At 51.2% G+C, this 15,919-nt stretch overlaps 1 protein-coding gene across 7 annotated transcripts in view; it reads right to left on the bottom strand.

Annotated features, from left to right (window-relative positions):
• The window catches only part of NPAS2 (neuronal PAS domain protein 2), a 166,107-nt gene that overhangs the window by 32,815 nt on the left and 117,373 nt on the right, over positions 1 to 15,919 (bottom strand). For all 7 annotated transcript variants that reach the window (XR_011646070.1, XM_058278198.2, XM_058278199.2 and 4 more), the window contains exons 6-10: positions 14,240 to 14,360; positions 13,112 to 13,222; positions 3,249 to 3,367; positions 2,498 to 2,580; positions 1,739 to 1,845 (exon numbers count right to left, since the gene is read on the bottom strand). Coding sequence is in view for 6 of the 7 variants with exons in the window: in XM_058278198.2 (XP_058134181.1) it covers positions 1,739 to 1,845; positions 2,498 to 2,580; positions 3,249 to 3,367; positions 13,112 to 13,222; positions 14,240 to 14,360 (541 nt within the window). In the remaining variant the exon portion in view is untranslated. The remainder of the gene's footprint in view (positions 1 to 1,738; positions 1,846 to 2,497; positions 2,581 to 3,248; positions 3,368 to 13,111; positions 13,223 to 14,239; positions 14,361 to 15,919) is intronic.

The following is a 15,919-nucleotide window of genomic DNA, read 5'->3' as shown; positions in this document are numbered from 1 at the left end:
ACAACAGAGCGGGAGATTCTAACCTGTGTCATGGGGAAACACTGCAGCCCACACGGAAAGCCCTTCGGACGCTGAGGGCAATTCTTCCACCCAGAGAATTTTCTCCATTCACAGGGCCAGAGCAGACAAAGGTGTAAAGCAGTGGTGCTCTGCAACTTTTGGTGTGCAGGTGACTCCCTTGTTGAAATGATCTTGGAGGCCTGGTGCTAAGATTCTACATGTCTAAGTCCCCGAGACACCCAGGCAGCGTCTCTAAGAACGCCCTTGAGGAACAAGGGGTTAAACGTTTAAAGATCCTGATGGAACTCAAGCATGTTCCTCCTTCAACAAGAACAGCGTAGAAGAGGACTCGCGACGCGTGTCTTTGTAAGCACGCTGTCAGCAGTCAGTTCACGTAGCGGGCTCCACAGGTAAACTTTAGGAGAGATGTGGCTGTTCAAAGCTAGGAATTGGCACCAAAAACTACAGCTTTAAAGGTAAATTCTTGACTCCTCCTGCTAAGTGAGAACTCTGGGTGTGGTGGATTATGTGCCCTGGAAAAAAAATCCCTAATTTTAATCCCATTCCTGTGGTGTGAACCCATTGTAAATAGGACCTTTGGAAGATATTCTTTTTAGTTACGGAGTGGCGGACTGAATCAGGATGGGTCTTAATCTGATATTTAAATAAAGGCTATGAGGAAGAGCGGGGACTCAGAAGTCAATGGAACCCAGGCGAGAAAGGAGAGGACGGCGTCTTGAGCTGGGAAAGCCAAGGAGCCCAGGGATGCCTCGGCCGGAACGCTCCCCAGCCGGGGGAAGCCAGCCGGGGGTCAAGCCCACTGTCTAACCCCCCAGGTGGTTTGCTGAGCAGCCTGGAAAAAGCTGGGGATGCTTGAGACTCCCCCTCCCCATACCTCAGCCAGAGTGGCCCCTGAACCCCCTGCCCCAGCTGGGTAACGGTCCTCCTCGGGGACCCCGAAATCCAGTGCACAGCTCCCTCTACAAGCATCTGTTTCTGGCTTTCCCATCTGATCCTTTATGTCCTGGGCCCTGTGCAGCCTCTGGCCCAGTGTCTGTCCTCAGCATGTGTCCGCTCAGGAAAGCACAGCGTTACCTGAATTTGGCATTCCATCTTCACAGGCTATTGCAGAACTTAATTGTTGTTGTTGTTTTTCGTTAAATCACTTTTATTTTTTAAATTATTTTTAATGTTACATTAAAAAAATATGAGGTCCCCATATACCCCCCACACCCCTCACCCCACTCCTCCCATAACAACAACCTCCTGCATCATGGGACATTCATTGCACTTGGTGAATATATCTCTGAGCACCACTGCACCTCATGGTCAATGGTCCACATCATAGTTTACACTCTCCTCCAGTCTACCCAGTAGGCCATGGGAGGAAACACAATGTCCAGTAACTGTCCCTGCAGTACCACCCAAGTCCTAAAAATGCCCCCACATCACATCTCTTCTTCCCATTCCCACCCTCAGCAGCTACCACGGCCACTGTCTCCATCTCAGTGCGACATTTACTTCCATTCCTAATCACATTAGTTCCAGAACAGAGAAATCACTTTCCTTTCTTAATTAAGATTAAACAGTTTGCCTTTCTGGGCAGGCCCTGGGGGTGGGTGGGGCGGGCAGAGCGCCCGAGCCAGTTCCAGGTGAAGACGAGGGGTCCCCCACCCCGGAGCAGACCGGGGGTCGGCGGGGCCGGCCTGGCCCTGGGGCCCGGGGACGCGGTACTCACGGTGCTGGTGGCACCTGGCCAGGAGCTCCAGGTCATCGATGTGGTAGTAGTCGTAGCCCGAGGTGCCCAGGACTTCGAAAGGCAGGTATCCTATGATGGGAGGGGCTCTGCCCGAGCACAGCGCGTTCTGGGTCAGCCAACGCGCTGCGCCGCCGCCACCGAGCGCGGGGCCCGTCCACCCCAGGAAGGCCCCACAAGGGAGCCTCGTTTCTCAAGAACAAGGGGGGAAACAGCCCTGCCGGGGTCAGACCGGCGAGGGGGGCTTTTCCCGAGCACTCCCATTTTTTTTGGCGTTTTCACGCTCCATTCCCTTGGCCTCATCTGGCCCCAAAAACAACAAACGTTAACGCTACTGAATAGCCGAAACCAACTGTTGATTGGATCAGCCAAAGACCAAAGTGTAGTTAAAATAAGGGCTGGAGAGAGGGGAGCTCTAGCTTCTAAGCTATGAGTAATGTTACAAAAGCAGGAAAAAAGGTGGGGCTACAGGAGCCACAGGGAGCTAAAGGAAATAGGAGGGCTTACTGGGGCCCGGAGGGGGCTCCGAGGAGGGCGTGAGGCCTCCCGAAGTGGCCGGTCCCAAATAGAGAACAGGGCCCCGGGCGCGACAAGCGCCGCAGAGGGACGCCCGCCTCCCCTCGGGCCTGGAATGGCTCTTCCTATGGCCAGAGCGCCCTCTTCAAATGCCAAGGAGCGCAGGGCTCAGGCGAAAAGCACTGGAAAAGGACCCAACCCAAACAGGTTTTTCGCTTTACAAACCTGTGATCCAGAAATAAAAATTTCCATTCCAAGCTATGCCTTGACGTGAATTCCTCCAAAGGTTCTTCAACGATGCACATTTCCTGTATTAGAAGGAAAAAAAAATGTGGCTTGGGGTGCCAGGTGCTCAGCCTTGGATTGTTCTAGAGGAATCCAGGGTGGGTGACAGAAGTTAAAATCATTTAGAATGTGTCTCCAAGTTGTTTTGGACCGAGACTCCTCATCTGTGGCTCATTTCAGTATTAGCTGATACTAAATTTATTTCACCAGCTGGGAAAAAATACCGAGGAGCCAAAATGTCACACACACCCCCCCCTTCCCATTATCTAGACATGTGGAAAATGGCTTTTCCTCTGAATGTGACTTGCTAATTTAATTCAGCCTTCATGCTGTGGACGGAAAAGCAATCACGGCTGAGAGCACGCAGCTAGGTGCTGAGTTTTGACTCTCCGTTCTCGTCCACGCCTGCCCCGAGTGAAGGCTCAGGGCCCTGCAGTTACAGGCAGGCACCTCTCCCATTTGAGCAGCAACGGATGCTGCCTTCCCACTAGAGAACTCTTAGGAAATCGGCGGTAGGGGGAAAAGCACGTGCGGTGACTTATTAAGTACAGAAGGCAGATGTTCCCGATTTTTAAAGTCAGTGACAACTTCATTGGCACTTTAGCTTTCCAACAAAGACAATTAATTAACTAGAACTGAATGTGAGTTGGTCTTACCGCTCCTGCGTGATGCAGTCTCCCCACACACTTGCCTTTAAAAACTGCGGTGTGGCCAGGCGGACAGTGGCGATGAAACAGACCTCCTTTCCCAGCGGCATCCGGCAGGGCCTGGAGAGGATGCCATCGAAGCCGTTGCAGGCAGGGCTAGGCACTGCGGGAAGAGGAGCCCAGGTCAGCCGGCCGTCCCACAGCAGTCGGCCCCAGCCCAGGCCGCCAGCCAGGCCCGGCTCCGTACGACTGCCCCGCGCTAAGTGCTGCTATCGCCCCCTATGGTGCAGTTGAGAAAACAGGCACAGAGAGGGTGAGGAAGGTGCACAGGCCAAACAGCCAGCTAGTGGCTGCACGGAGATTTGAATCCACATCTGCCATCAACGTACTACATCACCGTTCCCTTCCGCTAGTCCCATGGCAATGATCATGCGAGGAAGAAACATCCTGCCAACTGAGAAGTCAGCCTCTGTCTGCGTTAAAGGCCAAATGCTTGCTCCGGTCAGTGGTTTAAGGAAGCTTCACCGTTCCCGCTGCTGATGGTCCCCAGGAAAGGAGGAGGGTCTTGGCATACACTGGTCCCCGTTTTAGCACACCGGGGACCCAAGAGCTTTTGCCCCACCCCATTAGGGGCCCAGGCTGGAAACTGGGGACATGGCCTCTGGACTGATGACTCCAAGGGAGGGGCCAGACACAAACTGCTGGTTCCACAGCGTGCACAGGTTATTCTCACAAGGCTGGCCAGGCATTACAGATGAGGAAACTGAGGCTCAGAAGGTCCTACAATTAGCCCAGGGCCCTCGGGTGTGACAGCAGAGCAGGACCTTGCCCTGGTGCTGACTCAAAGTGCCATGTTGGAACTGTTCAGGTGCACACCTGCTCCCATGCTGAGACCAGACCCCAGGGGCCTCGTGGGGGTGGTACGAGTTGACCACAGCAGCCGTCTGCCCTGGGAGGCTACAGACCTGTCTCCAGGGTGACTCTGGAGAGAAAGGATTCACTTTTTGGCCAGAGAAAAGCTCTGCTGTTTTTAGGTGCATTTTACTAGGTAGGAAAAAGACCTCTGTTAAATATGAGGAAAGTCACGTTTACCATGCACACGGAATTCTCAAACCTGGTTGAGACCTTCTAGATTAGCTACTGAGGCCCCAACCCATACCAACTCATTCGGAAGCTCAGGAATTGACATTCTGAAAAGCTCCTGGGTTTACTAACATGCGGCCGGCATGGAGAACCACAACGGGAGATAATCTCACCTTTGGAAGACTGAAAAGATTTGCATTTTCTCTTAAAAATATAGTTGATTATACACTGAACTTTTCTGAACTTGCAGGTTTCAACACAGTGTTTTCCAATTTAACTCTGAACACACTGAACACCAGAAAACTACATGCCGCATAACATGAAATCTGCAAGATCTCTGGAGTTGAGCTTTCCAGTAATTCTTTTATTTGATATATTTATAGGTTTCTAAATGATTTTATATTGTGGTCTTCTATTCACTAGCATGAGTAACTAACAGTTTACCAAACCTATTCTCTGAATCCATCCACAGAAATACTAATAAACATTTCTAGACATCAACGTAAAGGGAGTAAAACCGGAGTGGCCTGTAGAGAGTTCACATCTGTTACTAATGGCCTTAGACCACGGAAGATTAATTTACAGAGTGAGCCAAGACACTTAGCAAAGGAAAGGAAAACCATTCCACAGGAGGGAAAGGTCTGCAGGGGTGAACATCTGCATAATTAAAAAAAAAAAGCCATTATAAAATTTCCCAGATGTGCAATCTTCTCTGCTTGACTCTAAGAGACATCGGCAGCCAGATCATGACCTAATAAGGCTCCCCCCACGCTTTCCTAACACCAAGATCTTATGACCGTATTTCCGAGGACTTCCCGGGAACCCGAGAGAAAGCTTCTTTATCTCTAAATGTTTTGCCTTCATTGAAGGATCCTTTCGGCGACTAAATTGACATGCTCTGTGGGCAAGCACCTTTGCAGGTGATTCCAGGGGGAGGAGGGGGCTAGCATGAACTTGAAGTAGAAAATACCTGCCCAGAGACTCGCTGCGCCTTGCCACTTCTCCAAAGGGGCAGCGCCTGGGGCGGTGGGAAGGAAGCAGCTGCCCTGCGGAGCTCTGCGGCCCGCCTCTCCCCTGTGGGGTCACCAGTCCCTCCCCCCAGTCCTCCCACAGCTTTCCAGGCTTCAGAAGTGAAGGTGCTGCCTGCCTGGGACTTCGGAGGACTATTTAGCACTTAGACTAACTTCGCTGGGACTTCTTATCCCGAGGTAGTTCAAACACATTAATTAAGGATTTAATTCGTTGTTTCAATTTAAGGAACAGAAAAAATAAATCTAATTACCACCGGCTGCCCCAGCCGCTCGGAAGGATTAAGTGCTTCAGCAGAGGAGCCCTGTTTGATAGGGTGTCTGATGGCTCCCAAACTTCTCCCTCTCTGCCACTCCAAAACACACACGATAAAAAAGCCATGCTTTCTTGACACATTCTTTCCCCTAGAGTCATTTTACTCAAAAGGGATTTTTTTTTCTCAAAGAAGTTTCATATTTTCAAATTGAGCTTTCTGACTCTGTGCTTGTGCCCTCAGCACTTTCCCAACGATTTTCTGCTCCCTAGTCAGGAAAGCACACGCAATCCCGTTGCACTTTAGCACACATGGATCCACCACAGGCTCTGCTGACATGTGTTTTTTTTTGTTTTAGATAACCTTTTAAGAACTTTAGGTCTTACAGCACGATCCTCCAAGCCGGCCTGGGCACACACCACATGCAGATTCTGGTGCTTCCCGATCTTCCTGGTATAAAGGTAAACAGTTCTACCCCCCGGGGTCCAGGAGAGCCTAGCTTGGCTAGGAGCAGGATCGTAGGGTAGCCTACAACCGTACGCCAAACACTGGGCCATCCCGAACGCCTCAAGGAACCGTCCCCGGAAGAGTCAAAATGCATCTTAATCCTGCCAAAAGCTCCGCAGGTTTTCCAAGGCAGGAGTGAGCCTTGCTCTCTGGCACCAGTGCGGAGCAGGTGCAGTCTCAGTGTCTGGTGACGGAATGGGTCTCCCGTGGGATGACTTTCCATTTCACTTCAGAACCGCTGTTGAGGGCCCCATTGGGGAAAAGTACCGATCCCTGGTGGCGCCTCGTGCCCAGACCCCGAGCCTGCCAGGTGGCTTCCTGTTGGCAGCTCGACCTGGTGCTGCCTGGGGCCGGTTCACTCGTCAGCCACACGTCGGTGCCCACAGGGCGAGGTTCTGGGCTCCACCGCCCCGTGGCTGGCTCAGGGCCTAAGTGATGCCTCGCCGCCGGTCAGAAGGGGAACTGGGTGAGAAAACTGCAGCAAATGGATGTGTGGCCATCAGCACTCATGGAAAATGCTTGAAGCGTTCGTTGCAGCTCGCATGCTTGGAGAGACGCTCTCTTTCGGCATCATGTTCAAACAGTCCACAGAGGCATCGAGCCCACTCTTTGCCCTGGAACCTTCTATCACCGTCTCTAGCCTCAGAGACCCTGAAAGAATTTTGCCTTGGGCTGGCGTTCCTGGGATTCCCAAACCAAGGGCAGCCCAAGGTTCTCCGTTCTCCGGAGATGAAGACTGACCAATGCCTGTCGCATCTGGCTCCCGAGGTTGGCTTCTAAGTCTGCCCGATGACCAACACGAGCCTCCGGATCAGTCATGACAAGGAGGCGAAGAGGAGCAGAGGTGCAGCGAGAGCTCAGGGGCTGTGGGAACTTGTCCCAAAAGGGAATACGAAAGCGCAAGGAAGCAGCAGACATGGTGGCGGGGAACACTGGTTGACAGTAAAGAAGGAAAAAGAAATGAAGAAAGAGGCTCTTCCACTCAGAACTGGCTCAGCCAGCAGGTCTAGACGTTAGATATTCTCTCTGCGATGCCTGCTGCTGCTGAATCCTTTGCAACAGCTGTAGGGCAACACTAAATTCCACAAGGAAAGTGACAAGTAGCTTTCTCGGCATTCTTGCAGCAAACAAAAATCAAAGCCAGCAGGGTGGCAGGGTGTGAAACGAGGAGTGACGGTGGTTGGCCAAAGGAAGAACCAAGCTCCCGAAGCCCATTTGTGATAAAACATCCAAAACCTTTGAGCTGCAGGCTGTGGAATGGTGAAGGAAGAGCAGTTTTTGCACATTCATGAGAAGTCATCTTCCACTAATGAGGCGCTCTTCCCAGCCTTTTCTTTCTCTTCTGCAGGGGGTGCTTTATCAAATGCCTCCTGAAGAGCCTGAGTTCTCAGGAGAGCGGCAGCCCAACAGACGCACCCAGGTCACGGCCAGTTCCCTTCTCTCTGCCCGTCCTCTTTGGTGCAGGATGAACGATGCTGGAGAGAAACTGGGAGCTGCATGAGAAGGCTGGTGGTTGGCTCGACTTTTAAAAAAACCTATTCTAATGGGAAAACATGCCTAATATTGAAATATTCCTTTCTCCTTGGTATCATTCATTAAAATGAGCATTTTTGGTGGCCGAGCTGGAATTCGATAACGGCGCCGACAAGCTGTCCACTGAGTGGCTGGTGTGGCCAGGGCCAGGGTCTCTGTATGCTCAGGGAAATGAGCCACCTCTAGGACCCCTTGCACGTGGATACCTTGTTCACTTTTTTTTTTTTTTAAAAGATTTATTTATTTATTTAATTCCCCCCCCCCTCCCCTGGTTGTCTGTTCTTGGTGTCTATTTGCTGCGTCTTGTTTCTTTGTCCGCTTCTGTTGTCGTCAGCGGCACGGGAAGTGTGGGCGGCGCCATTCCTGGGCAGGCTGCTCTCTCTTTTCACGCTGGGCGGCTTTCCTCACGGGCGCACTCCTTGCGCGTGGGGCTCCCCCACGCGGGGGACACCCCTGCGTGGCATGGCACTCCTTTGCGCGCATCACCGCTGCGCATGGCCAGCTCCACACGGGTCAAGGAGGCCCGGGGTTTGAACCGCGGACCTCCCATATGGTAGACGGACACCCTAACCACTGGGCCAAAGTCCGTTTCCCTTGTTCACTTTCTTATCACAATTATCAAGCAACTTGTACAAACGTGCCCCGGACCCAGGTGGAAACAAGCAGAACGATGTGGTTGACACACGCCTGACCCAATCCTCACGGCTCTGTCGTAACCCGGCGCCCAGGGGCTCGTGCAGGACAGCATCCTTTAATATGAACAACAGTTTGCTCCTTGTCGTGATCTTCCCTCCTCTGCCATCTGAGCTGGCAGCGACAGCCACCGCCGGGGAGGATGGGACGCTTCCCTGAGGAGCTGGACAGCACACTCGGCTTCCGGGACCCCGGGTGGCGGTCACACGCTCTGTCCACGGAGCGGCCCTTCCTGTGCCAAGCTCAGCTCACCGCCGGCGCGCCAGGGCTTTGTTCTCTTAACTAAGACATCTCAATCAATACAGCTCAGCAAACAAAAAACAACAAAGAAAAAGCCGCAACTCCTAAAACGAGGCAACCTTCCGAAATCGCGCGGAACATATGGCCTCCAGGGTTGCCAGCTGAGAAGCCTCCGCTTCTGCCAGCCTTTCAAATCTGGTTATGTGGTTAGCGGCAAGTAGGTAAAACGAGGGCAGGGAAACTTTTATACTCTGGTGTGTGGTTTCTGGAAAGCCTGGAGTGGAATGTTTGCTGAGATGACCTATTTGGAACCGCACCAGTGACTTTTGAAATGCTGCTTTCTGGAGTTCCGTGAGACACACTGAAATCCAAGTCGGGGGGAGGAGCAAAGCTCAAGGCAGGGACAGCCCCCCTTCCCGGCCAGCCAGCAACTGCCCAGTCAGAGCAGGGGTGGGGGGCCCAGGCGGGTGGGCATGGGCGGGGAGGGGAGCTCGGGCGTGTGTGGCTGGAGACTGACGCCGCAGGCTCCCCTACTTAAGGAGAGAAGGAAAAAGGATGGGATGGTGTATTTGTTTGAAAGCATCTTTTTTAAAGGATCTGTTAGGGGACAAGCACAGCCCTGAATAAAGTAATTTCACTTCAGCTCTCTGCCGGAAGCAGCTGACGTGTGGAGCAGATATAGTAGAGGGGCTGCTGCTCCTGGCTGGTTCACGTCCCCCCCCCAGCTCGAGGGGCCCGACACCTGCTCTCGCCGGGGAGGCGGTGAGCTCTGGGCCTGGCCCCAGCTCAGTCTCCTCCAGGAGGCTGTTCACAGACTGGGCGAGCACCCGCTCTCCGGGAAACACTTCAAAGAAAGGCTACTCGCTTGTCCCATTTCCTGACACAGGGCCTGTTTCTTCAGGCTTATTAAAAATCTAGGTTAAAAATGTCAAGCCTGGCTCCCCTCCCCCCGGAGCAGCTGTGGTGAATGATGAAGTCCTAAGAAGTGACAAGCCTGTGGGCACATGGAAGGAGGAGAAAATTCCACTTTGCTCAAGTTATTTGGGCAACGGTTGCTGTTGACGCAACCCAAGTGAGCAGGGGGCCGTGGCGGAGGGTCAGGGCATAACCAATGGGGGAGTCTGGAGCTGCCCAACCAGATGGTTTCATCGCGTTAACAAGAGCAAGGGGCCTTTGTCCCTCCTCTCCCCCCAGATTCCCACTAACGAAGCCAAAGGACATTGGGAAACGGGGCTGGACGGCTCCTGAGCAATCATCCGGGCTAGCAGGCAAGCAGATAGTTCCTCGCTCACAGGATCTCAGCGTCACGCCAAGCCCTCTGGGCTCAAGGATTCACCCTCTGGTCTCTGCCCTGGAGCCACGTTTCCACTTAGGGTCCTTTGCCTGCAGTGTCTTCCCTTTGGAGTCATGGCCAAAGAAGTAGCAGGAGCCCTCTTGGAAGCTGTCCCTCTACCCCTGGGGTGAGCTTTGGGTTCAGGCAAGGAGAGTTGTTCCCAGCTCCCGGGGAGGAGCACTGCTTTCATCGGAACCGCATGGCACACCAGCCGTGTGCCCCAGGGGCCGCACTTCCCACTTCTGGTCAACAGACTTCCCTTGGGCACTTATGGGGAGCCAGGCACAGCCTGCACCAGGCCTGGCCGGGGCTGGGGGGCACACAGACGAGGAAGGGGCCCTGCCCCTTCCATTCCACCCTTGCTGAAAATGAGAGCCAGATATTTCCTTCACAGGCATCAAATTAAGATGCCACCAGCCAAGGCTCTGGAAACCAGACAGCCCAGCACACATGTTGGCAATTCTCCCTGCCATGGGCCAAGGTCACAACTCCTACTTAGCTCTTCGGAGGTGGGAGCAGGTATTCTGGTAAAACAAGACATGTTCATGGTCATTTTTCTTCTGCAATTTACATATGATTTAAAAACTCAGTGCCAGTCTTGGGACTTGGGGGAGTTGCATGGGGTGGCCTGAGATACCCGGGTGTGGGCGACAGGTGCCAGCAGAGTGCCAGGCAGCAGGTGCTGGCCTACAGTATGCCTCTAGATGGCTAATGTCTACATAGGTTTGTGGAGGCAGCAAAGCATTGGGGTTCAGAGTGTGGGTTCAGGGCTTAGAGTCTGGTGATGCGTTTGTGTCCCTCTCTTCCTGCTCGCAGGCCTCAGACTTAACCCTTTACACACCAGCTTCCTCCTCTATAACGACGGGATGGTACCGAGAGCACAACCCTGCTGGGTTGTTGGGAGGTGATCCGTGATTGAGCCCATGCCTCGTACTCAGCAGGCAACACTGGGTGAGGTATTTGCATTATCTCACTGCTCAATGTTTACTGAGAAGTGAACATAAGGATCATATGAGAAGATTTCTTTTATTAAGTTCAATTATATTTTAGAGATAAAAAAATAGTTGAATGTTGGCGATTTCTGACAGCTCAATCTTAGAAATTCATTTGTCTTGGACATTTTTTTTTGCCGTCTATTTTAATCCAAGTTAGAATTATATTTCATGTGTTCCACAATTACATTTGGGAGCTCCTGTCTAAAGAAAGCCACCTTAACTCTGGTTTGCACAACAGGCTTTGGAGAGAAGTCTACGCTCTGGGTTTTAAAATTTCCACTTTCAATGCGGCATGTTTATAGCAATAACAGTTTCCAAAAAAAATAAAATCACACATAATTTCCACACATTTTTTTCAGGCAGACAGACACTGTCTCAACTTGAAGAAAAAAAAGAGACCCAGCTAGTTAAAAAAAAAAAAATCCCAGGTATGCCAAATTAAGACTGCCTGTTTCCTTGAAAGCTTTGAAAATGTGATAAATGACAGGAAACTTCGTAGTGATATTCAGCAGCACCTTGACGAGATTTTGGAAACGCCAGCCAATCACAGGCCGGGTCTCTGATTTCGCGCAGGCACCGCTGGCCGTGTTTCCTGAGGTCCATGACCGTGGGCAACTGGATCCCAGGGTCCTTTCCAAACTGCACATTCTTGGGAACCACCCTCAGGTGTCCCGAATTAGAACCCGGAGGGTGAGGCCTGGGCACCTGCATTTTGCAGGCTGCCTAGCATTCAGCCAGCCCCTCTCCCCGGGGCGGCGCTCAGGCGAGGGGCAGCTTGGGCCCCTTTCTGTGATCGGTGGCCCACCGAGTGGCCGTTATTCCCTGTGTGGTCCAGGAAGCACTCGGCCCACGAAGCCGGGTGAGTCTTTCCGAGGCCTTGGCTCGGGCCTGGACAGGCTGGCCTTCCTCGCACTCTGCCAAGATCTAGGGGTCTACTGGGGCAAGCGGACTTCCCACCACTCCCAACTCCCCGGGCACCGTAAGCCCTGGATGGGCGGATTCCCCTAGAGGCCGCCAAGGTCGTGCCGGGGAGCCCAGCGTCCCAGCGCAAGCCCTGGCCCTGGCCCTGGCCCTGGCGGGGTCAGGCTGCTGCGAGTGTAGTTGGAGCCACGTAAGCAAAGCGTGGACAGTTCCACAAATAAAGTACAGCAGGGGCTCGTCTGAGGCTGAAGGAAAAGCCCTGGCCTTTCCAGAGTCAGGACCATCAGTTTGGCTGCTTCTAATGGAAACGTGGGGACGAATGTGACTGCAATTCACAGACCCAACAACCAGCCCCAGAGTCCAACAAGAGTGACGGAGGCAGCACGAGTGAGCGCGGCTGCCCTCTCCTCCCGGGTCTCTCCCGGCCCCAGCCCTCGTGGCCACGGCTCCTCTCTTGGATCTGTTTTCCTTTGGTCTTTTCCTCCTCTTCTCTCTTTTCCACCCTTCCCCGTCGACCCTTTCTTCTGCTGTCCCCATCCCTGGGGTCTGGGGAAACACTAGCTCTTCCAAAGACACTCGCTCGGCGCGAAGCAAACACAGCCCCAGTGCCTCTGCACGGGCCCACACCCGGGGATCCCGTGGGATTTCTGTTTCTGAACTTTGGGCACGAGGCCCATGTTCCCATTTTCGAGGGGTCAAAGGTAACAACGTGCTTTTCAGTCTAGTGTAGAGCTGATGTCGCTACAGCGTGCGCCATGAGTTATCTGGGTGATTCCAAGGCATTACTGCTTGGGGGATGCTGCTGGATCATTCACGCGATGGGGCATGCCGGCTGATGGGAAAACGGCCACCTAACCTTGCAGCCAGAACCTTAGCGGGCAGACACCTGCGGGGCCGAGCGCGGATGCCCGCTGCCCGCAGCACGGGAGGAGGGAGGGTAAAAACGCAGGAAGCACGGTCATGGGTCTCCACGTCACGCGGAAGGCCTGTTTGGCTGCACGTGTAGGCTGCGCCTGTTCTTTATTAACTGTGCCTTGTTCCTCACAAGTACAGGATTATTCCATCGGCTGAAAATAAATAGATGAATAACAAGCATCTCAGTGGGACCGTGGGCGCTGGCATAAACAGGTGCGGGCGTGTGTTCTTCTCAAGAGGGAGAGAACATTTACAAGCACAGAAACCATCTCGGGGACACCGAAATCCACACGCACATAGGAACAGCCACATTCCCCTCCTCTTCCCAACGGGATTCTTAGGCTCCCACGAGTCCGTTTGCATGACAAAAGACAGTGTAGCAATTAAAGGACAATTGAAGCTTACCATTGTTGTAAGAGCGAAAATTTCCGACGAATTTTATGTATTCATAAGTTGGAAATTCCTTTGGGTTCAAACTGCCTCTGAGAAGATGGCAATAAAATTCCAAATCGTCAGCTGGACCATCAAAGAAAAAGAAGGGAGGAAAGGAATGTAAACACTGCACACACCAGACGCAACAAGTAAGTCTTCCTGAAAACTCTTCCGGGGGTGTCCTGCGGCTGCCCGGGCCATTCCTCTCATTAAGATGGACCTGGGACCTGATTTATAAGCTGATTTATAAGCAGAGGGTTTTCTTTCCACGGTTCAGACATTTTGCTTCCCGTATTTGGACCCAATTAGTCTTAATTTGGTCACAGATGTCTGTGGTTGGTTATATCAGCACCCATTAGTGCCGGTTGCTTTGATATGCTATATTAAAACAAAGCTATGCACATAGCTCGTCTCTCTTTAATTTAATCTTTTTGCTCAGCTTTAAAATCAAATCAGATGTACGACCAGACAAGTTAGTCACGGAAAACGCACTGAGGCTTGCACAGTGCCAGGCACCTTTGCTACCTCTATGAATGTCATTTTATGGGCTCCATTAAGTGACACATGTGCCAGTAGGGCACCAAGGCCCATCTTCTAGCCAGACTGCCAAGAGTTTGATAAAAACTAAAAAATCCCATAAAAATGCAAATGTATATAAATAACCAAATGACAACTTCAGGAGCTCAGAATTTGGATTTCTGACCTAATGATTCAGTTTTCAGCGAGTTCGTTAGCATTACACAAATCCAGCATATAGTGTCCTACCAGATAAGCAGATGGTTCACTGATTTTTGCAGTTATTACACATAGACTCTCATGTAAGAAAAAAAAAAGAAATCGCTTGTCATTCATGCAAACTAAGTTATTATTCTTAAACTCTATGCTCTCAAATTTTCAACATAAAGCTAAATGTCTTACATATTCCAAACTCCAGTTTTAGCTTTAAACTTAAAATATACCTCTAAGGATCTTGGAAGTGTTCTGAGTCACAAGGAAAATTATTCTTAAAATTAGTCCTCCCTTCTTAATTCATTCTAACCTCTTTTCAAAAGTAAAATTATGATCACTCTCTCTTGTAAACACCAGTTAAGTCAAACTTACATTTTAAGTATTCTGGGGAGGAGGAATCTGTCACCAGCATATGGGAAGAAAGCATTTTATAAACATCTGAATGTTCTTGCTCTGGAAGGAAATTTAACAAATTCTGATCCATGACATCCGACTAAAAAAGAAAATAAAGAACAAAAGGTCCACACTTGCCAAGATTAAAAACAAAAGCAAAAACATCCATGACAGTTCAGAGCCTATTTCTGAAATGAAAAGCTCGAGATCTGATTTTCTGTAAAACACACTCAATAGGTATCACTCAATAGGTATTCAAGCTGCCATCGAAATGTTTTACCTGCTCCATGGGCAGGTGCTTTTGCCCAGGGGCCCAAGAGAGAAGTAAGAGTTGTCACAAATGCACACAGAAAACAAGCCTGCTCTTGCCCGAGTAGCCCACCCTGCAGCCAGGGGTGAGTTTTCAGAAGGCGTGCTGGAGAGGAGCTCTGAAGACATCGCACATTGAGCCATGGAGGTGAGGGAGAGGACCCGGCAGAGGGGAGGGGGGCAGCGATGGGAGGAGGTTGCAAGGGAAGTAGGGTCCTGCTTACAGAAGGCCTCTGAGAAGTCAAGCCTGTGCGTGTGCCAGCTGGAGCCACTGATTTTAAAAAGGGGCAGGATGGTGCCTGCACTTTGAAGAGATCCCTTGAATGGCCCGAGATGGGGCAGGGGAGATGGAGAGGGGGAGTCAGATTCCAGGGTAATTTATTCAACAACATTAATTCAACCTATATTTACCAAGGGCTACGGTATGCCAGCCGCTGTTTCAGGCGCTGGAGAGAAACAGTGAACAAAACTAGCAACAATCTCTTCCCTCCTAGAGCCGCCATTTTAGTGGATGTGAGGAGAGTGGGCAGGCTTGGGGACTGGTGGAAAGAGAGGGGGAGGGAGAGGAAGAACTCAAGGTGGCTCCAGGTTCCTAGCCTGGACACCCCATCTAAATCTCTAGGGACAAGGCTCTGCCAACACTCCCAATAGCCGGTGCTTTCATTTTAGCATTCTTGCTTTCTCCAATTTCTTTCTCACATCCAAACAAAACCTCTTTGATTATACTCTAAGCTGCTAGTATTTGAGAAGATGACTAATGTTGACAGTTATCTCTCTTCTTAAAAATCTTTCAGGGGAAACAGATGTGGCTCAAGCACTTGGTGCCTGCCTACCACACGGGAGGTCCTGGGTTTGGTTCACAGTGCTTTCTAAAGAAGATGAGTAACACAGTGAGCTGGCACAGCAAGGTGACAGAACAAGATGATGCAATGAGATGACACAAGATGATGCAACAAGGAAACACAATGAGAGACACAACAAGCAGGAACAGAGGTGGTTCAAGCCACTGAGTGACTCCCGCTCACCTAGGAGGTTCAGTTTCTGGTGCTTCCTTAAAAAAAGAAGATGCACACACAATGAACAGACAGAGAGCAGAGAGTGAGTGCAAATAATGATGGGGGTGTGTGTGACAGAAATAAGTCAATAAAGTAAATCTTAAGAAAAAATGTTTCAGGATAGTGGATATAGCTAAAGTGGTTGAGCACCTAGTTCCCATGTACGAGGTCCCAGGTACCTCCTAAAAACAAACAAAAAAATCAACTCTCATTGGGGAGCAGATGTAGCTCAGTGATTAAGCACTTGCTTCACATGCACGAGGTCTTGGGTTCAATCCCCAGTACCTCCTAAAAA

Source organism: Dasypus novemcinctus, chromosome 17 (genome assembly GCF_030445035.2).
Source record: "Dasypus novemcinctus isolate mDasNov1 chromosome 17, mDasNov1.1.hap2, whole genome shotgun sequence".
In the NCBI taxonomy this organism is placed as follows: Eukaryota; Metazoa; Chordata; class Mammalia; order Cingulata; family Dasypodidae; genus Dasypus; species Dasypus novemcinctus.
The sequence above is the reverse complement of the archived record's forward strand: the minus strand, read 5'-3'. Positions and strand labels throughout refer to the sequence as shown.